Source organism: Sycon ciliatum, chromosome 4 (genome assembly GCF_964019385.1).
Source record: "Sycon ciliatum chromosome 4, ocSycCili1.1, whole genome shotgun sequence".
NCBI classification, from domain to species: Eukaryota; Metazoa; Porifera; class Calcarea; order Leucosolenida; family Sycettidae; genus Sycon; species Sycon ciliatum.
Window position 1 is genome coordinate 5,327,990 of NC_088646.1, and position 21,743 is coordinate 5,349,732.

General features: G+C 47.0%; 2 protein-coding genes across 2 annotated transcripts in view; both read left to right on the forward strand.

Moving 5' to 3' along the window:
- Nucleotides 1-18,269, forward strand: part of LOC135814069 (plectin-like) — a 36,739-nt gene extending 18,470 nt beyond the window's left edge. Inside the window, exons 25-46 of the mRNA XM_065327129.1 lie at nt 237-314; nt 677-754; nt 1,098-1,118; nt 1,860-1,931; nt 3,110-3,187; nt 3,733-3,845; nt 4,778-4,823; nt 5,422-5,535; nt 5,875-6,549; nt 6,837-7,017; nt 7,815-7,918; nt 8,463-8,667; nt 9,486-9,619; nt 9,797-9,850; nt 10,418-10,783; nt 12,242-12,484; nt 13,319-13,372; nt 13,768-13,881; nt 14,353-14,481; nt 14,885-14,952; nt 16,411-16,659; nt 17,264-18,269. Of these exons, the coding sequence (XP_065183201.1) occupies nt 237-314; nt 677-754; nt 1,098-1,118; nt 1,860-1,931; nt 3,110-3,187; nt 3,733-3,845; nt 4,778-4,823; nt 5,422-5,535; nt 5,875-6,549; nt 6,837-7,017; nt 7,815-7,918; nt 8,463-8,667; nt 9,486-9,619; nt 9,797-9,850; nt 10,418-10,783; nt 12,242-12,484; nt 13,319-13,372; nt 13,768-13,881; nt 14,353-14,481; nt 14,885-14,952; nt 16,411-16,659; nt 17,264-17,444 (3,357 nt within the window). The 3' untranslated portion in view covers nt 17,445-18,269. The remainder of the gene's footprint in view (nt 1-236; nt 315-676; nt 755-1,097; nt 1,119-1,859; nt 1,932-3,109; nt 3,188-3,732; nt 3,846-4,777; nt 4,824-5,421; nt 5,536-5,874; nt 6,550-6,836; nt 7,018-7,814; nt 7,919-8,462; nt 8,668-9,485; nt 9,620-9,796; nt 9,851-10,417; nt 10,784-12,241; nt 12,485-13,318; nt 13,373-13,767; nt 13,882-14,352; nt 14,482-14,884; nt 14,953-16,410; nt 16,660-17,263) is intronic.
- Nucleotides 18,270-18,898: 629 nt separating this feature from the next.
- Nucleotides 18,899-21,743, forward strand: part of LOC135814071 (protein SHQ1 homolog) — a 9,054-nt gene continuing 6,209 nt past the window's right edge. Inside the window, exons 1-4 of the mRNA XM_065327131.1 lie at nt 18,899-19,088; nt 20,791-20,858; nt 21,071-21,135; nt 21,339-21,500. Of these exons, the coding sequence (XP_065183203.1) occupies nt 19,014-19,088; nt 20,791-20,858; nt 21,071-21,135; nt 21,339-21,500 (370 nt within the window). The 5' untranslated portion in view covers nt 18,899-19,013. The remainder of the gene's footprint in view (nt 19,089-20,790; nt 20,859-21,070; nt 21,136-21,338; nt 21,501-21,743) is intronic.

Genomic DNA, 21,743 nt, shown 5'->3' on the forward strand with positions numbered 1-21,743 from the left:
GCCATGGCTGATGATCAACGGTGCTTTGCTGATGATCATAATGCACAAAAACCTCCCAGCCTTATATTCTCACACTGTCAGAATTGATGTGTATGTGCTTGCGTGGGCGCGGGTGCGTGTGCGTGTCTGTGTGCATGCTCGTACATGTATGTGTGTATACGCTTGTGTGTGTGTGTGTGTGTGTGTGTGTGTGTGTGTGTGTGAGTGTGTGTGTGTGTGTGTGTTTGGGGGTGCAGCTGGAGGAGAATCAACAAGAAGTAGCTATCATGAAAGCCCAGTGCCAGCGTTTGACCAGCCGACTTGAGATGAGTCAGGTTAGAGATTAGAACATGATAATGGGTCTATTCTGTACTACAGACCACATGATGGTTGTGTAAGGAGCAGGAGCATTATGAGCACACTTGCTACCATCACAGGACTCTGATGCAGTTTTGTGACCGTTCTGGGTGCTTTTTCTAGTTTTGCGGAAATCGTGTAGAAAACTGTTCTCTACTGCATGATTTATCAATATTGTTTTGACTTTGCAGGGTAAATGCAGCATGGTGATTTCACTCCTTTTAAGTTCAAAATTTGCTCTCCCTGTATGCTCGAGGCTAGAGTGTAGAGAGAAGGGTGCTGTGTCGTGTTATAAACACCATGTTAGTTGCATTGCTTGTCTGTCTACGTCCATGTGCAGAGCGAGTCGACAAGCTTGCAGACGGCCGCCATGAAGCTGGAAGCTCTAGAACGTATCCACGAAGGGCTGAAGCAAGATGTAAGAATGACCGAAAATCACCCCGATAGCAAGATGTAAATGGGTGCTTGTAGGACTGCTGAATAAAAACATTCCCTATAAATCATTGACAGACTCGGAGTTGAAGGAGAAAAACGAAGGAAGGACCAAGTGTAATGACAGTGTACATGTTAGCCTCTCCTTATCTCCAATTTTCCATTTTTTGTGAATTTGGTCTGTCCTGCAGAGAGTTTGAGCTCCACTACATACATATTCTATGTACTATACTGTGCAGTTTGGGCTGATTGTGACGGGTGTTCGTCTCTGTGTTTGTTCATGCATGTGTGTTCTGTCATGGCTGCAACAACAAACACTGGAAATACAGTATGCCAATGTCAAGACAAAGGTAAGTGCGCAGCTTCTTCAAAGTTGTACCAGTCAGCATCCTAAAGAATTACGATGATGTTGGTTGTGTGCCATTGCCGCGACTGTGAGAGAGGGCCGGTGCAAGAGTAGCTCCGGAAAGGACGCATCTACATGTAGAAGTAGTGATATCACCCTTTACATTGCGTACGTGTGCATGAGAGTACGCAATACTTAGTATAATTATAGTCGTCTCTATGTACTACACTTGGTGTGCCTACCGAGAAAATGATGGTCACATGCTCATCCAGTGCTGTCATCTATTTTGGGTATAACTTCAAGCATTCCTCTCCTGTAGGGTTGTGTGATGGACCTGGTTAAAAGACCATCCACCCCGCAACCCGGCGCATCAGGGACACCCAGGCAAGGATACCAGGCCAGCCACTCCCGCCGGCTCCACTGTTCATTCAGAATGGTTTGTCTGGTCCATGCTTGACAGGTGTAGAAATGTTGGTCGACTGTGTAATCCATGATCACATATGGCAGTTCTACAAACTGGAGCAGTATGAAAATGATTGTCAACCTAGCACTACTTCTATACACATGCTTCCTGGATGGGTTCTGCACCCTGCCAATACTGTAAGATTTCACCAAAATTTGGACAAAATTCTTTCCTAAATTGGATTTCCCCAAAAACATTATGGGGAAGGTATGAACTTATTCCGCCACTTCAAAACTCCTTTGATGCCCCTCTTATGACACTATGGCTATCCTGTACATGCAGGCAGAGCGGGCAGCTCGCAGTGGCAGTGGCAGCAGCAGCAAGGAGGCAACACAGCTAACACAAGAGCTCGAGGTAAAGATGAAGCCCGTTCTTTTCATTGAACATCCTCCTCAGAAAAGCTTCATGGCGTAAATTCTCCATCCTTCATGAGTAATATGGTGGCTGATTTCTGTTTGGTGCAGAGCCCACATCACTTTCCCACATACACATAGCCAGCAATCGCGTGTCATCAAGTACATTCAAAATCAACATAATTATGCTAATCGACCTTTTTTTCAGCATCACTTTTCAACGAGGACGAAGCAAAGTCGGCCGAACGAAGCCCAGAGGAAGATAATCACCCTCTCCACTTCACTATCACGATACTGACATAGATACGAGACGAAACAACCAAAAAATCCACAGGAAAACTGTACGGCTATCTTCGCGCTGACTTTGGTCTGAGAGTTTCTATCACGATCAAAATTGTACGAGGAGCACTCAAAATAAGCTACAGACGTACCTTTATCACTCTCTCCTCCTTTTTCAGGGCACAAAAGTCGACTCTCCACTTTCAAACCAGGAACCAGACATACCAGTGGTCCTTTTCAGCTGCTCCACGAGCGCTGGAAATGTTCACCAAGGGGCGCAGAGCAGCCTCCATTCCAGGAAAAGAGCTAAAATACGAGTGAGACTGCATGCCTGAGTACATGAGTACATGCATGAGTACATGCAGAAAATAGTCAATTTCAGCGTTTCTACTCCAAACAGCAACTTCCTTCGACTAGCTACAAAGTTTACACCAAAGGATCAAACAACAACCATTTTCTTCACTTTTTTGGCAGATGGCTTCCTTGTGCTTGGCCCAGCACGCCAAAAATCATACCTCGGAGGAGTACAAAAATTACAACTCTCAGATGTCCTCGATTGCTGGCCATGTGATGATGTAGCTTGATGTGTGCTGTTGGCCCTTTTCACTGGGGCTATGGTCTCAATTTTTTGTTGTTGATGGCAAGCAATAAAAATGGCGCATATACGTGTAGAATTTGTTGGATGAGTTGGTAAGAAGCTACATATATTTATCATTGCAAACGAAAATCCGGTGGAACAAAAAGTGATTAAATGTCTCTACTCACGAGTTTCATGCTAAGCTCTGCACGCCGTGCATTGAGCGTTGTGACCGGTAGTCAAGGTTCTTCTGTATACGTACCATTGCCATGGAATTGCTTAGCATGAAATTTCGTCTGTGCAATATCTTCTGGACCTTTCAGACCAGCAAGGTGGTGATTGAACACTTAACACGTCAAAAGGATTCCCTTGCCAAGACCAATGAAGCTCTCAACTCCGAGGTATGTGCGTTGAATCTTGACACTAGCTTCGGACAGGCTGGCTGGCGTGTGCCTGTAGAATACACACTATACCAAGGCCGGATCAGGCTAGCTATGTACCAGTCCAATGCTCTAGCTCAGTGTATACGTCGTGGCTAAGTCAAGAGATCTGTAGTGTGATGCCTATAGTCAGGGAAGTGGGTCACACCTGCAAAGTTTTACTTCGGATGGGCTTAGTTAACGAGTGAAGCAAGTGAGAATGGATGACAGCTACATGAAGGCTTACTGGTTGAGCATCACTGCCCTCTAGTAAATGCCCCTGGTATTTGATGGTCCTGATGTTGACAGTCCTGGTGCTGACAGTCCACTTTTGTCTACAGACCATTTTCCTGTGCAACTCCCTCAACGTTTGAATAAAATGAGAAGTGGTGCTCTTTTCGAGGTATGCGCTGAACGCAGCTGTGATACGAATGTTTCTATTTTCAATTTTGGGTTCGGGATCTACATGATATTTGTTTTCATGGTGATCAGCTGATATGTTTTCTGCTGTGCATGACCTCATACAGCTGCTGTTGCTGTGGAGATTAGTGTCCCTGGAGTTGAAGTACACTGCCAATGTGGAAGGCAGTGGTGAACAGGGCATGGAGGCAAGACTGCGCGAACTGGAGACAGCACTCCAGTAAGTGTGCTACTACTCATAGTCAAGATCACTTCGATTGTCCAGTAAAACCTGTACGGGTGGTATGTTAGGTTCACCATTTCATATATGCATGCACTCGCACTCGCTCAAAATTCACCCCAAAAGGGGGGGGGGAGGTGCGGCTTATACTCCGATGATCAAAAAAAGGATGATAAAATAGGATAGATGTCTGTATTTCGTGGCCAAAAAATGGGGGAGGGGGGTGCGGCTTATACTCCAGTCCCCGGCTTATACTCCGGAAAAAACAATACCTTGAATAGAGTCGTTATAGATAGGTACCGGCGCAGAAAATTTGCATGGTTTTAGAAAAATCGAATGTCGGATATTATGAACTCACGGTTGTGTGTGTGGGAGGGGGGGGGGGAGGATGCAACATGCTTACCAAGTACATCTCTTGAAGACGTCACGCCATGTGTCCATAGTCGAAGTGTAGATGCAGAATAGGGCTAGATAGCTTTTAAAGTCCTGCTGGAAGCTTTTGTAGCCAAGGCTTCAAGCATTCATTACGTGTTCGTTGGTACTCGATCTCCGGACAGTTATCTGTTTTGAACCTGTTAGTGTTAGGTGTCATCAGCAGAGCGCAGAGTGACTAGCATTAGTGTATGTATGTATCATGGTATGCAGCCTGGCTTGATTCTAGTAGGGGAACACATCATCGCGCCATGCAATAGTAAATCTGCCCTGGATGGGCTGACGCGATTTCCTTGTACTTAGATGCGATACTGTCAGCTCTTTTTGTGAAAGCGCGCGCCTTTCCTGCCAACTTAACTTGACAAAACCAGCAATTCCTCGAGTATCATCCTCAAGCTGCCGCTACTCTGCATTGTTATGAGCTCAACATATTTCTGAATTCAGACCAGGGAGATCTAATAATTTCTGATCTGCTTTCTGTTTATCATGACCTGTTTCAGGACTCACAAGGGAGTGGAAGTCACTGTGGCAAGGATAATGGAAGCGGTATGTTAGCGAGACTATTGTGTGCAACATGATCACCGGGGTTAGCCATATACAGAAAACAGTTTGTACATCAGAAGTTGTTCCTCGTTCCATTTGCTCCAGCGGGGTACCAGTCACCGGGAACAACCATACCATTACCAAGTTAGTGGTAGTTATTGTGTGACGTCCCGGATTGAATACTGCGATTGAGAACACCCCGGAAACCTGATGATGGCGCAAGCTGAAAGTCCACAGTCGACGTTCCACTGTAGACGACGACATTGTTTCAGGCACCAACAGGCGATATTGAAGTCTGAATTTGAAGCGTAGAGATACGAGAATGCAAGCTTGAAAGTCTAAACGGAAGGAAATTGTTTGGGAACACATGTTCCGCAAGTTGCACGCTCGAACGTCCAAACAGCAATGACATGCAAGAGACATTGTACAGGATTTTGAAGGGCGCGTGCCCACGTGACTCGCGCATGCGCGCAGGTCGGGCCAGCTCGCTGGGCTGGCTGCTAACTCGTTAGCATGCTAACGCTCATGTAGACACCGGACGCATACTGTATTTTCACCCGGTACTCCTTACCCGGTTTTATTTCTCTGCATGTGTTCACAGCGAGGACGTAATGCAGTCTCGTCAGATGATCTCACCAGTGCCACTTCCGATGGTGGATCATTCCAAGTCAGTGACACCTCAATCAACAGCATGTCGACAACTGTCTCGTTGAAGGTAGTCACGTGCTGGTGTTTGCTCATGGCATGCTTGGCTTGGAAACCTTGTGCGTGTGTTTGTGCGTGTGTGTGTGTGTGTCTGCATGTGTGCGTGTGCGTGCGCGTTTGTGTATATGGGTGGGTGGGTGTGCATGCGTGTGTGGTTTGTGTGTGCATGTGTGCGTGCGTACGTATTTGCGTGTGTGTTTGGTACAGTAATTATGTACTGCTGGTAGTACGACAGTTTCATGTTGAGATAATCATACAGTGTTAGTTGTGGTGGTGCTAAAAGAATGTCTGGATCCACGCCCTGCAATGTCATGCATCGGTGACTCTACTGTTTTCCTTCACGCTGCAGGAAAAGGTGGGAGAGCTGTCGGATGAGTGCAAGGACAAGGAGGACAAGATTCTTCAGCTGGAGGCTGAGATAGCCCGACTGACAACAAAGCTTTCCTGCAACATCCTGATGAATATGTCAGCCGATCACTCGTCTATGCTACTCGACTCTTCGTCATGCTCTTCACCTGGCGTACAGCAGCAGCCGAGGAAGTCATCACGGCGCTCAACAGTTGACACGCCGCTGCTTCGGGATCGACCGTCATCTACCACTCCTGCTACCGTGGCTGAGCAGAGGCGGCGACTGACTGGATCTGATGTGGAAGAGTCGGAACTGCCAAACCTGAGATCACCGTCAGCATCTACACGAGGAGCTGCACAAGCATCAGAGAGACCGGCACTAAACACTGGAACAAGACATAGACCTGCTGGTGCTGTGCACACACCCCTGGCAGGTGGTAGTCGCTCTATGAGCCACTCTGCTGTGCTGGGCCATGCTACACCAGCGCGCACGGCCACGCATCGCGGGCATCTAGCACACCGCAGTGTGTCATCCCTGCAGCACAGGCCACAGTCACCCGCGCATAGCGTTGCATCGTCCACGCACAGCGGTGTCTCGTCCTCAAGCCAAGACCTGCTCAGTCCACGTGGTAGACATGCGGGCAGGGGTCAACAAGCAACGCCAGTCATGCAACAGGTATGCCACTAGTCGGTAAACCATGCAGCCACTCTGCGCTGTGCAGTACTAGTTGTATGTGTACAGGTACACGACTAGCCTCTAACGTGTACCCACGCTGTGCTATGCAGTACTGTGTGCACATATCAACAATATGGATGTACTTCTGAGATGTCAATTCATGCACGCATGTGTATGTATATGTATGTATGTCATCATAGCAAGAGTGCTCGAATGCAGGCTGACCTTTTCAATCAGGATTAGCTCTGTGTACCTACATAACCTTGCTGTGCATTTTGCATTCACAGGCCACCAAGTCTGCACTGATTGATGGTGGCAGTGGTGGCAGTAACCACCAGCTATACATAGCACTGGATGACTTCAACCCGACTGAACAGTATCCAGACGGCTTATCATTACTGGCGGGCACTATTGTCCAGGTAACGGGTGTAGATCTCACCAATGGTGCTTACACGGTGGAGTACGAAGGTAAGGGAAAGCTTTCCGATGATGTGCTGAAAATCGCAAAGCTTTAGCCGGGTGTAATCTTTATTGCTTTCAGGATTTGCACAGAATCACAACAAGACATTTACATGATGTCATCTCTTTTCCAATTTGAATAGTAATCACGGTCTGCAATCAGTGTATAGTATTTTGTAGTGACTCTAAACTTAGAGGGAGCGTGTTGGTTATGGAACTAGCAGGATTGAATCTCCCAGAAAGGTTTCCCACTTAGCAGCAGTCATTCGTAAAAAGCAGACCTCAGACTGTAACAGAGTGTGATCTCGAATTGAGCAACGTAACTTGTGCCCAAGAACACACAAAGTGTTCGACAGGAAACACTGGTGTTCGTGTGTAGTTATGTATTCTAGAAAGTCTTTCCAACAGATGATGTAAAAACATGCGTATGTATTAGGAGTGGATAAAAAAGCTCAGATAACATGAGGAGGACGTACGAGAGGGTAGAAAACCGATAGCACAGTTATGCCAACAGAACCGTGAGTGGTATTACACCAGCACTATAAGGCCAGTGATATGTTCCTTGTGCTCCTGAAAGAACTGAATGCTAAGAATCATATCCAGTGATTCATTCTAGAGAGAATCAATTTGTGCTCTGTCAGTTAAAGATCCTGGATCAAATTGTATCATGTAAGGAAGAGAGCTGGCAGAGAGAAGTTCTGGCGATAACCTTCACGTGTGTGTGTTTTGCATGCATGTGTGCGGTGCTTGTGCACATGCGTATGTGTGTGCTCGTGAAATTGCATGTGTGTCTGTATTGTGCAAAGGTGTGCATGGTCGGCTGCCAGTGGCACTGCTGGAGAAGCTATCACCGGGCATGTCACTGCATTCACACGGCCAGCCGTTTCACTCCAGTACGGAGCACCAGCAGGTATGTCAGTCATGCCTCGGCTCTACGGTGACCCTCCTCCCCTTTAGTCACTTATCAGCTTCTATAACTACGGTACTGTAGTTCAAGCAAGTATCTTGTTTGGAACTCACTCTCTTGTTAATTAATGAACAAGAGTAACTATCACTTTGAAGCTGTGCTGCTCACAGCAGGCTCTAAAATGGCAACCACATTGTCGCTAGCGACCACTCGCATTGCCAACCAGAGCAGCTTTGGACTTGAAGATGACCTTCTGTAGTTTGATTTATATTCGGGAATGGCTTGGTTGTTCATGCGATGACGTACCAGCAAAGGTCCAGTTTGACGGGAGTCTTCCCTGGCCTAAGTACGATGCCAGCACACCATTACTGAACCATAACATGCAGTGCTTGACACAGGAGGTCTCTAACACCTAGCTATTGCTCCTGCAGTCGTCGGATTTGACTGTAGGCTACCTTCACCTTTGCCTTTGCTGTACAATCATGTAGTTCTTGCTACTCATTCCTCACTACGTGTAGCATTATCATGTATTCCCATCCGTCCGCAGCTAGCGTTTTCCGGCCATCAGTATCATCCAAGTGAGTTTGCACCGTCACAGCGACCGGATCAGCATCGTCTGTCCGCAGACCAGGATATCACTGGCCACCGCAGCCTTACCGCTTCACCACAGCCCAGCATATCGTCGCTGTCGCGTGTATCACCTCGCAGTGCCGGCGTCAAGTCGCCACCGATATATTTGGGATCGCAGCCTGGTGAGCAGAAACAAACATGGTTTTATCTCCAGACTCAGTGTATCTAGGACCAGCCAATGTCTATTGGAAGTATTGATAGAGATCTGCACTGCCATGACTGTGTTTAACTAAGCTGCTACTTCTTGCATCGTACCTACTGCGTCTGAATAATACTACCTCTTGAGTGCAGCTCATTGTGCAATGCTAGAGTTTCCAGCGCAGTGTAGTAACACCTGGATGTGCCAGTTCTTGCCGCTGCCTTACTCAAAATCCTCTCAAGACTTCGATGCATCACCTCAACAGCCGTACAAGTACTGTACAGGCAGAAAATTTCGTCGGTCAATAATTTCGTCTAACTCCAAAGAAAGGGATTTCGTCCGGTTGAAAATTTAGTCCATGGACTATAACAGTGTATTGAAACGCTGGACAAATCGACATTCGTCCGTCATTTAATTTAGTCCCAAAGCTCCTTGGACGAAAAAGACGAAATTAAATTCCAGACGAATATTTCTGCTTGTACAGTACTCGTAGGCATTCAGTAGAACCATTTCAACACTATTTCATTGTCACTGTTACGATATACGAATTCGTCCCGGCTGGGACTCCATCAGGGAGTAGTATTACAAAGCAAGCTTGTGGTGACTAAGACCATGGCTGTGATGTGTATTGAGTGAAAAGAGGACTGTGGATCGGATGCAATGGAGCACCTATACACTGAGGAATATCTTCGGCTAGCACTACACTACATGCATGTAGCAAACACTTACCAGTTCTCACAAGCCTCGTGTGTTTTCCTTCTCTTTCTTTCTCCCACTGCCGCACTACCTTTCTTGATTCAGATGCCCCTATTCCAGCCCCACCAACAGACCTGCGTGTGGATCGGAAACTAGAAGACAATCTCTTGGTAGCGTGGACATGCCCTCCGCTGGACCAAGGCGCTTTCAGCAATGGTGCAGAAGTCATTGGGTATCGTGTAAGTTCTAGAACATCTATGCACTTCTTTGCTGAGCCGCTGTAGTGTGGCCTTCTTGTGGCAACTTGTTACTAGAGTAACAAGTACACTTTATGCTTCACTCCGACCTGTTGAAATTTCCAGACGGACACCGGCATGAATTGATCACTTGTGTGGTTATGCCATTTTATCGTGCAGATCTCCTTGGACGATGAAATTACGGAAGACCTGTCTGGAGCGGAACGGCAAAAGGTGAGCCCCCCTGGATAAGTCAGTGGGAGATCCCAACACCAGTGCAGTACTTGCAAAGTGCAGCACACGCGGCTTACCGACAAGTTTCAATCTGTACATGTAATTCTGATTGTCCACGTCCAGTTCATCCTAACCCCAGTTTAGCGGCAATGCTTATAGTAACTTAACTCCGGCAAGGAAGGACAACGCCCCGGACCATGAATGAAAGTGGGTCTACTCCCGCTGCAATGATGCATAGACATAGACATAGACATAGACATTGACATTGACATAGACATTGACATAGACATAGACATTGACATTGAAGGGAAGTTTGTACGGTGCTGCTGGTATTTCCAGTCTGTTCCTATTCTCAACGTGCATGGCACAGTGATGCAACCCACTGTGCTGTCTTGGATGATGGGAGTTACAATGGACACGTGTGTGTATGTGTGTGTGTATGTGTGTGTGTATATGTGTGTGTGTGTGTGTGTGTGTGTGTGTGTGTGTGTGTGTGTGTGTGTGTGTGTATGTGTGTGTGTATGTATGTGTGTGTATGTGCGCGCTGCCTTGTATGCTCATTCGCAGGTACTTCTGGAGCGCATTGACCTATCCAGGCCCCACATATTGTCCGTGGCCACTATATCCAGTACCGGTGCCTTCTCCCAATTTGCTCGCATTCGCGTGACCACCCGGCCGACCCCTGATGGAGATGTTCTGCATGGCAGTAGCACAAACATCATGCCGGCACCGCCTAGACATGCACCTCCAACACCGCAGCAGCAACAGCGTGTTGTCAACGGTCTGATGAGCCCTGCCAGCGCAAGCCCAGGACAGCACCTCCAAGGAGCAGCGGCATACAGCCCAGTAGGCTCTGCTTTGTCCTTGCATGACTTGCAGCCTGGCCTGGCAAAGAAGCTTCAACACAACACTGCCACGGACGGACCATATCTTGTAAGCTGAGATTGCGGTTGATTTGATAAAGATAGCAACCTAGCATAGACCATTTGCACTGCAAGCAACTCAATATAGACCGTTGCGGCACTGCATGAAACTTACTTGGTCCGACTTATTAAAATGTGCGCTTCACTTCAAAACTCAAGCATATGTACAAAGGAGCACCTGTACTAAAAAATCAACCAAGAGACGGTAGATAGATAACTACTGTGTCGTTTCTTGGCCTGACCTTCTAGTTTTCATCGCTGCTGGTGTCTCAGGGCGCATCTGCAAGTGCGTCAACCTGCAAAACGTCGACATTTTTTTCATCTCCTCCAAGCTAAACTGCGCTTCTTTGATTTTTTCACTCCATAGGCACGATTTAGACGATCGACTTCGCCTCCTCCTCGTGCAGTACGACTACCAAAATGGTGGCTGTAGGTGTTTTCGCCTGAAGCTCTCACGACACCTTCAAATGAGGCGAACAAGTAAACCACCACGCATAAAAAATCACTTCTGACCACCGTGTACCGCGCGCGTAGGTCTACTGATCATGAGTCGAGTCTGATCTGTGTCGACATGTCATGCAGTCAGACCATGCGTGCTCTTTCCTGCCTGTTTCACGAATCCACTGGCCCCGGAGACTGGCGATCTTGTGTAAGTAATAGTTGTGACGCATCGCGGCTCCGAGGACTCCGCACCGTATCCGCCGGATAATTCACCCTTTCTGCGCTTCAGTTTTCCAGCCAGGTTGTCGCCTGAAAGTCGACCTCAAGGCCGGTTATTTTTTTCGATCAACTTCTCGACGATCACTTCTGTGATCTTGATTCGTCGGCCGCCACATCGTGAACGACTGCGAGAGAGATCAGCAAACTGGATGGAGCGATGCTGGTGCTTTCTGCACGAGTTTCTGGATGACGCGTTTGCTGAAATTCTGCCAAGGAAACAGCGATTGCAGCGATTTCAATCCGCCAGGAGGCACTCGAGAACGATTGTCCAGGAGGTTCTGGTACTCCGTGACAATTCCCCATCGCAGCGGGGTGTTGATTTCAGCACCAGGCCTTCTCTGTGTTGCGCGAGAAGCAACAGGAGTCCTCTGACGACAACATTTGGACGCAAAATTCTCGAGTCGACTAGGATCCCGAGCCGCTGCCTCCGTTGGAGTTGGAGCCATTTCTTCTTCAACATCACAAATTGACAACTGAAGGATAGTGTTAGGTAGCTGTAAAGTTTATTCCATCCTGAGATTATTTGAATTTGTTTGGTTGACGTTCGAAGCGAAACGCACATTTTAATAAGTCGGACCAAGTATATTAGACCAAATTTTGCCCTTCAGTCAACTTAGTATAGACCCATTGCAAAGAATGCAACACAGCGCATGCTGTACACGCAGTGCGCCTACTTTCTGTACAGACAAGAGGTGAGCCTTACTAAAGCACTGATCACCAACCTCCGTTTATCTTCTTGCTTGTTCAGGCAATCGCCTTGAAGACGTTCGCACCGAGTGCCAGGGAATCCTCCAGTATGCTGGCTCTGAACGAAGGAGACATGATGCAAGTTGTATCTAATGATCCTAAGCATCCATGGCTTGTTGCTAAGCGAAACAATCAGCAAGGAAAAGTCAGACGGGATATTGTGGAGAGGCTGCCGAATATCGTTGCATCACAGCAGGAGTTTGACTCCATTGTCAATAACCTGCAGAGCAACAGCTTACCGCAGGTGAACTATTTTTCTCAGTTACTGTTGTGGGCATATGTAATGCATTGTTCACCATCAGCACTGTGTTCATAATGACGTACACTAATTATCTGTCACAACTTGTCATGAAGATCATCCCCTTCCTCGATAAATATCATCCCTCTCAGGACCGCCGGGAGCAGTTTTTGATTGGTCCGGTAGTTTCAGTGCCTTTCATACAGTCTGTGTATGGTATTGATATGGTGGGTACACATGCCAGTCTGTGTATGGTATTGATATGGCGGGTACACATGCCAGTCTGTGTATGGTATTGATATGGCGGGTACACATGCCAGTCTGTGTATGGTATTGATATGGCGGGTACACATGCCAGTCTGTGTATGGTATTGATATGGCGGGTACACATGCCAGTCTGTGTATGGTATTGATATGGCGGGTGCACATACCCTCCACAGTAGTAAACATGTGTCACGTGGTGGCTAAAATTTTGGTTCGGTGATAACCTGACCAACCAGACCGGTTCGGGCGGCCCTGCCCCTCCTCCTCCTCCCCCCCCCCCCCACCCCCACCACACACACACACCTCCAATCCTGCTCACATTAGAGACAGTAGTACCTGTATCACACTTGCCTAGGTGTACCCAGCTCAGGATGCAGTTCTGATGTCTGCTAGCAGTCTGCACATCATACTACATGTGCACATAGAAGGAAATCCCCCCCCCCCCCCCACACACACACCGTGACCAGGCCCTGTTAGAAGGTAACCATGCCAGTCTTGCTCAAGTTCTAGACTTGAAGTGCTCTCTGTGTGATTGCCTCAAAGGATTCATATTCCTGTCTCATTTCCCCTGTTTAGGTTCACACTGTGCCTCATCCCCAGCCGCCCCATCCCCAGCCGCGAGGTATTCGGGTAAGTAATTAGTCACAAGTTGAATGTTGTCAATCTCGCGTGCAATCAGGCTATTGTGCCATCATGCAGACTACATGTGCATGTACCTGCAAACAAAAAGAAACGAAGCATTATGCTGTTCATTGTCACTTTCTTCTTCATGTGCACCAGCATATTTGCAACACCAAGAACATGAAAATGCGTGCTTTGCTACAGGTGTGCTTCTCAAGTGCCTTTAGTTTAGTACAAGTGATGTGACTGGCTCTTGTGTACGTGGGCTATAGTACAAGTGGTGTGGATAAGACGTGTTGTCATTCTGCTCAGGGTGTCATGCCTTCTCTAACAATCTAGTAACAAATAGTATGGGTTCAATTTTTAACTTCATTTTTGCTTTGTCTCTGTTTGCTTATTTGAAGGCTGCCATCGCCTTGTACACGTATGAGCCGAGCTTGATGTCACCGCGAGAGACGCAACATCGCGGACAGTTGAGTTTCCAGGAAGGCGACACAATGTGGATCAAGGGCGGAGAGGTATGTGCGGCCGTAACGTATAGATTGTTCTGTGGGTATCGACTTCATGGCCAGGATATGGGGGTGGGTACTGCTTCCCTTTGCTTCTGCATCATTCAGAGATTTAACTAAAATGCCAGGTAGGTATGTGCATAATGTTATAATGGTCATTGCGCACTGACGTACCACCACCCCACACAACCACCTGGGGATAGTTGTGTATGTGTGTGGGGTGGGGGGGGGGGGGGGGCAGTACATTCCTCATCCGAGCGTACTCACATGCGTTACTCATACCTTCCGTATTTGGCAATGCACAACAGGCTCATTGGGCGTTTGTCTTGAGTACGTTTGTTGGTTTGATTCTGCTTTTCACCAGCCATGACATGTTAGTCGACGACTACCCGCATTGATGCATCACGCAATACTCATTGTGCTCTGCTCCTTGCCAAGCTGTTCATAGTGACGATGTTTTCTTCTCACTGTTCACTGTAGGACGAGAGTGGGTTCCTTCTAGCAGAACTAAACGGTTATCAAGGTTTGGTTCCTGCTACTTTTGTTGACTTTGTGGATGCAACACCAGAGGATCAGTTGGTTGTCGAGAATGTCGCTGAAGGGTTGGAGGTAAGACTTTGAATGATGAAACTGTTTACTAGTACTACCCGATGAATCTCAGCAGGCGACTCATCGTACCCTCCTCAGTCCTTGCCCCCCCCCCCCCCCCCCCCGCATACACAGTCGTCTCCCTGTTAGTTGGTACAGCGTGAGGTCATAGCCTGTTGCGAGCAGTCTAGCAAGAACTGGCACATGTTTGCGTGTGCGTTAGCATGCATGCATGTGTGAGACAGAGTGCATGTGTGGGTGGGTGTGTGGACAAGTCCGCGCTAGCCTGCTGGGTAGGGCTCTGTTCCAAACGAGGGTTTGCCGGATTAGAATCCTGCTCGAAATACCTCTTTTCCAGCGGCTATACCCAATGACTGTAGCAACTGCTAACAGTCCTGTCATCGTGTTTTGTATATGGTTTTAGACTGATGGAATGGCAAATCGGACGCTTTCAGAAGAATCAATGGGGTCTGTATCATCCATCGAATCAAGGTGAGCAGGCAGATTGACTTCAACAGACTGCTATTTACAGGCACCTTGCATTTACTTCTTTCTCTTTGTTTTTCCAGTGCCCCCCCCTCTCTCTCTCTCTCTCTCTCTCTCTCTCTCTCTCTCCGTCAGGCGAAATAGCACGTCATGGTACATTCGAGATCAGCGGGAAGAAGATGACGACGTCCACTAATTTAGTATCTGTGCACACGAATCTGCTGTGTGTGTTACTCTGTGTGTCAGCTATGGCATCATCGCCTGTGGTTCCATGCCTAGCATGTACGTCTGAACCATCCTGCAAAGTTTGAATGACGTAGGTTGAGCGATCGCTCCGCGAAACATACTTTTTGAAATTCTCTTCATAGTATATCTTCCACCATTGAAATTTCGAATTTCTTCGAATTTTTTGCTGAGAGGGGTGGCTTGCAACCTCGATATGGCTTGTTCCAGGCATGCTTTGGAGCCATCGCCTGTTGAAGTAGTGGCGGGGATCTGCCCTGCAACTGCTACAACAAAAAATGATTCGATCTGAGAAAGGGTGAGACCGCGAATCTCGGTTGAATATTGAGTATTTCAAGCCTTTTCACGACGAAGATGGAGTTCTTTTTGGAGATGGACGTCGCGGCAAAGGACATGGTGTCCGACTTCTGGCATCTGGTGAAGCCAGGGATCATTTGTCCAGTCAGGTCGGCAGCCTAACCGTCGGTAAGTTTGTGTTTGGATCCCGTTCTGCTCGATGTGGTAGATCACAAACAATTTGATATCGCACAAATTGATCTCAGCATCGTGCGTACGGTATTTTATATTCAGAAAATCCCAAAGTGTCTCTGTGTGGCCGTCCTATGCCACGAGAAACTCCAATCAGGCTCCTATGTCCTCTGCCTTCATGATTGAATGTCCACTTCGTTTGAACAACGAACACAACAATCGAGGACGGCTTTGCAATGAAAAATACAGCTATACTGGAGCTGAAAAAAAGAAGAAAAAAACGTGCTAAGGATGGGACTCGAGTACACGCATACTCTCCCAGCAGGTGAAACGCAAATTTTTGTGAAAAATGCGTGTCGCCGACTGACCAGTAATTTCGCCTGACGTCTCTCTCTCTCTCTCTCTCTCTCTCTCTCAGGCTCTCTCTCTCTCTCTCTCAGGCTCTCTCTCTCTCTCTCTCTCTCTCTCTCTCTCTCTCTCTCTCTCTCTCTCTCTCTCTCTCTCTCTCTCTCTCTCTTAGAGTTTCTCTCTCTTTCTCTATCCCTCTCTCTCTCTCTCTCTCTCTCTCTCTCTCTCTCCCTCTCTCTCTCTCTCTCTCTCTCTCTCTCTCTCTCTCTCTCTCTCTCTCTCTCTCTCTCTCTCTCTCTCTCTCTCCAGTACCAGGCAGAGAAAGTTAAAATCGTTCTGGTATAGTATGCGGAATTGTATTGTGTTCATGTGAATGCCTCTCTTTTCACACTGTCTCCTACCCAGTGACCTGTTGATCCTAACTAGTGATGGTAGGCTGCATGGAGTTCAATCGGCAGCCGAGACAACCCAGCTGCAACCTCATCATGGCCCAGCTCACGCCAGCAGGGCTCTTCGGAATCCATCACCCATGGACGTGCCGATCCAGAGGAGCAGTGCCAGCGCTGTGCAAGATGATAGTGAGAGCTGGGCGACCATCAGTCACCAAGGCGATGCTCCTGACCATGCGGCAATGTCAAGTGCACATACTGCTAGGTAAGTGATCGTGCCTGAGTGCCGCTATGGACGAGTGCACGTAGTATGGTGCAGACCAAGAATCAAACGCGTGAAGCTGCATGCGTGAGGCGCCATACAAACTTCAAGGGTACTTTTTGGAACTTCTGGTGTGAGCCCCACCCCATCCCCCAACCCCATCATTTGAAAGAGCTCTCACAGTGCAGCCTGGATACACACTGCGCACAACTGAGGCATCTGAATTTCCTGAAGGACTTCATTCATCTGCAGTGGTCCATACCACAAAGTCCTTACATATACTTGCCTGGACCCCAAACTTTGCTTGTAACAAATTGAAGTATGTGGAGTGGTTTGTGAAACAAAGAGAACCAATGGAATCAAGAAAGCTGCCGAAAACCAGAAAACCTTACCGACAACTGTGCTGTATGCAGTTGAATGAATGTACATCAGAGTCATACAATCGTGTACCATGAAGTATCTACATGTATGAAGGACAATATTATTGAACGTGCTAGAAGTCTCGAAGAATCTCCTGACATGAAACGACCCATCTGAGAATTATAGGATTTAGTCAATGCCTGCATGGTTTTTTTTCTTGTTCTTCTTCTTCTTCTTTTTGTGCCAGATCTCAAAGCACATCAAGTCGACAGTCACAGAAGGCAAAGAAAGCCTCCGGTGGCTCAATTTTCAATCGCCTAAAGAACCGCAAGAGCTCAGAGTCGGTGTCGGCGTCTGCCAGTGCGGCGCAGCAGAGACAGTCCAGCAGCACAAGCAAGTCTATTCACAAGCGCCGACAAAAACCCTGATCATCACCAACACCGGGCTTCATTGTCCATGTCTTGTCAACACTTCTGCTAAATCATGATGCTCATACTTGGTACATGTCATTATAATATACGTACTGCAGTGGTACGCATCGTCCCTGCAAGGAACAGGAGTCCACCATATTTTGTAGTCATATAGAAAATGTGTAGTCCAGAAATGTCAACAGATGATTACAGAACAGCGATATATTTCTCGAGACCAATTCACCAGGAAATGGATCATTTGTTTAATGTTACCAATCTAGTTCTTATCACATTGTGACCGTATGTGACTTTTCCGGACATTAAACTTGCTACAGAAGCAAGCCCTACGATGACAAGGCTGCATTGAGTGCATGCTGCAATGGCACGGCCAGGTGCAGTGGCATATACATGTATATGTATAATTATTATGTATACACAAAACAACGGAGGCGTGTATGTATATATTCAGCGCATCCTTGGCTAATGGTGGCCATAGGTTTGTGCTCTGTGTATGGTGCAGTTTACATGCACTGGAGGTAAAGTGCCGCCGCATCTTTTTTTGCTATTGTACTTCGAAGTATTTCCATGAGTTTCTCTGACGGTATTGCACAATAACACGATTCTAGTCATTGTGCGATATAACTATTGTTTTTCATTCTCGGTTTAGTTAGCTTATCAAGCCGTTTGTGCTTCTCTCATCTCTGTGCAGTTATTATAATAGTGATTGCATCTCTGTTCGTTGCTAAGTTATTAGTTTTTAGTGTGTGGACTTGAATCGGATTATTTGGACCGGCTGCTCATCCATCACTGAAACTGAAGCCGAGCAGAATGTTGTACTTGATATTCCAGTAGTGTGTACACGTGTCACCTGCTGCCGGGACTGACAAGCCGTGAAGTCTGGCCGGCCTGGATCCGGTTTGACCCTTGAGTTATAGCTGGCTAAATTCCGAGTGTGAATCGGAAGACCGGGCCAACATGCCGATTGAGAAAGATGCTGAGACGGGGGAGAGCCACACTCTCGGGGGAGAGCCACACTCTCGGGGATCTGATGGTTAGTGCGTTATGGTTCATTGGCATGAGGGCTGGGTAGGGGCCGTGTTCATTTGCACTAACTCGGTGTGGTATAAAATTAACTCATCATGAGTTGTCTCATCATACCATTTGCACTGCTTAGTGATTTCGGCGGCAGTCTAGCTCCATGCCAGTGCCGACATCCATATCTTGTATCCCCGCCTGGTCTTCATGGTCTTGTCCAGGGAGCCCTACACATGTGTACTACAAAAAAAGGCTCCTTGACCTTGATCTGGCCTCGGCCTCGCCTGTTCGCTCGTCCCGTCGCGGCCCGGGTGCCCGACCACGAACACGCACGTGCTTCATGAATTCACTTCTCAGTCATGACGTCACTCGGGCGGCCCCTACCACGTGGACGTGGACAGTCGACAGAAACAAAAATTATCACACACACACCAATCGACAGTTTTCCCGAACTTTTATAGTTGTTCGCAGATTGAGCAGTTTGTGCTTCCATTATCTTCTAGCCGACCATTGAATACTGTTCACTTAGTTCTAGTTCGATTGATATTCATCATGATAACACCATCATTTAGTACGTCTCAAGATGACAATTTCGTGTACATCCGAATTCGTGTGCCCCATATCAAGGTATGCATTTTTTGTTGAGTTTTCTATTGACTGTTTGAAATATCTGTGGGGGGTAATTCCTTATTTATAACGGGAAACTGCTGTTTACTCACGAAGTTTACTAGTGCACTAGTATATCTATGATTGTGGCAGGGTAATTGTATTGCTTTATAGAGTACCCCTGTTGCACCACTATTCGTTTCTTTCCCTTCAGATTTTTTTAATACATGTTGTACATGTACATGTATTTGGAAAAATGATGAGGGAGAATGCACTGGGAAAAGAACAGGAGAGTTGTTTATAATGATTAAAAAATAGTGCAAGAGATAGTTACCTCCAGTTTGCGCAAAACATGGGGTGTGTTCATCTTGCCACAGTAGAACTACTGAGATGTATGTGCATGTACAGCTCACGATATACAGCCTGGGCTTGGCTAGTAGCTCCTTTGCCTCATGAAGATTATTTCAATGGCGAGAAAGATTTCAGTAGCACATAGCACTGTATGTGAGCTGCCAGTGTATGCACGTGTAGAGTCTGATAAAAAATGCTTCAAATAGTGTTAGTAGTGCAATGCCATGTGCTGTCTTGGTGAAGGCCCGGTTTTCCCAGAAACCAGGCAGACACATGTACATTGTTTCTATATTCTCATAGCCGTACCGCCCTAGGGGCATCAGGAGATATTGCGAGCTGAAGGCCTGCTTTTCGTTCTGCATTCAAATAACAATAGTAATGAACACAAACCCATACCAGAGCACAACACCACATTATCCAGGGGCCTCACACACGCTACAGCCATGATCGTACCACTTTTCGTCCAGGATGGTCCGCCCAGAGTGCCTGTAGAGCGCTAAAACGTGCCCTGTTGGCCGAAAAATCCGATGTTTTTTTTCCTCCCTGTGCCAACCTGACCCCCGGTCATACCACTCCACACTGCCCTGTGATGCTCCTGTTATCCAGCCATGTACTCTACATGCGTGCATAACAGAACAGTCTGTAAGCGACTGCTTGGCCCCCAAGTGTCACAAATGAACAGACGTGGCCCAAACACCACCGTAGGAGACCTTTTGGAAGAGCACACCTGTATCTCCAAAGGAAGTCGTGCCTGCAATCCTTGCTCCTCGCCTCTGCCGTGAAAGCTAACTCATCAGAAATATAAATATAATGCTTTTTGGAAGCGTTAGTGCAAGCAGCATCGTGAGATGTCTCACGAGCGAAAATAGGATTTGAGAAAGACAGTCTTATCCACCCAAACCGAATGGCGGGGCTTGAAGCACTTCGAAGTAACAAGTATGCCACCGCCCTGTTGCATAGCATGTTCATGCGTGCAATGAGTCTTGTAATACAGTGCTGCTCAATGAAATCCAGTCATGTCACTCAAGTTTGCGCCTTGCATCATTTCGCAGCCCAGTGTTTGCAGGTCTAGGGCTGCGCAACGCCGGCGCGTACTTGAGTGACGTGACTGGATTTCATTGAGCAACACTGTAGTAACAATTCAATTGTTCACGACTGTAGTAGTAGTAGTGCAAGGTGTCATGACTAGTGCAGCCAAGACACCTTGCATTATGAATGTTTCCTAGTAGGCTCGATCTTACTCACCTTTGACCATATCAAGCACTGGTAATACCTGTGCTTATCCTGTGCTGTCGTCTATAGTGCCAGTGTATGTCAACACAAGCAGATGCTCAATGTTTTTGATCTGCTTTGTCTTTGCGTGTCTCTGAAGATATCTGATGTCGATATTAATGTGGATGGCTGCACGTTCAAGTTCTTTCTCAAGCCATACTTCTTGAGGTGAGGCTTGCTCTGCGCTTTGAAATTGCAAGTCATGTTGTCGCCGCATGCATCAGTCATGTCCAATCGTCTGAAGATTAAACAATTCTAGAGTAAACAGAGCGTTAGCTGCTGAGTGCTTGTTTCTGTGTTGCTCATTTGCTCTACATAAGTTGTAGGCTTTTGCCCATTTCTCCTGCTAACTTGCTTCTGTTTTAAACTTGTGCATGTAGGCTTGTTCTTCCTGGTGAAGTAATGGAAGATGATGCAGCTAAGGCCCAGTACGATGTCAGTCAAGGTTTGTCTAATCTTTTCACACACAAATTGCTTTGATGCTTCTTACTACTTGGTATTCTGATGAATTGAATGAAAACAATTGTTCTATGGGATTTGCTATTAGTTGTCTGTGCAGTATAACTATATCTCATCTTTGCTGGAATGTACATGTAAGTACATGTATTTTCTTTTGTCCATTTCCTGTTGATGTTGTACTTTCTGCAGGTGAAGTGCTAGTCCAGCTGTCCAAAGTCACAAAGGGTGAACACTTTGATGGCCTGGACATGTTGACCACCCTTCTAGTGAAGAGCAAACGGAATGAGAAGCCCGTGATGGGCCACTCTCTTATTCAAGTCATGGATGACGGCGATGACGCTGCTGAGGGCGGTGAGGGTTGCTTTAGGCTAGCGGATGTTCCTTGTCTTTGAATTGTTGCTGTGGAATTGTGTACACTTTAGCTGTAGTCATGAACTAACTGATTGTTGATAGCAGCAAGAGTATAATAGACCTGACATCATGAACATAGTGCTGTAGTATGTAACTGGATCCATCGGACCAACTGAGTTATGTAACCGTAGTGACAAGTACATGTACATGTATGTGAAAGGGGATTGGTAGCAATGGAATTTT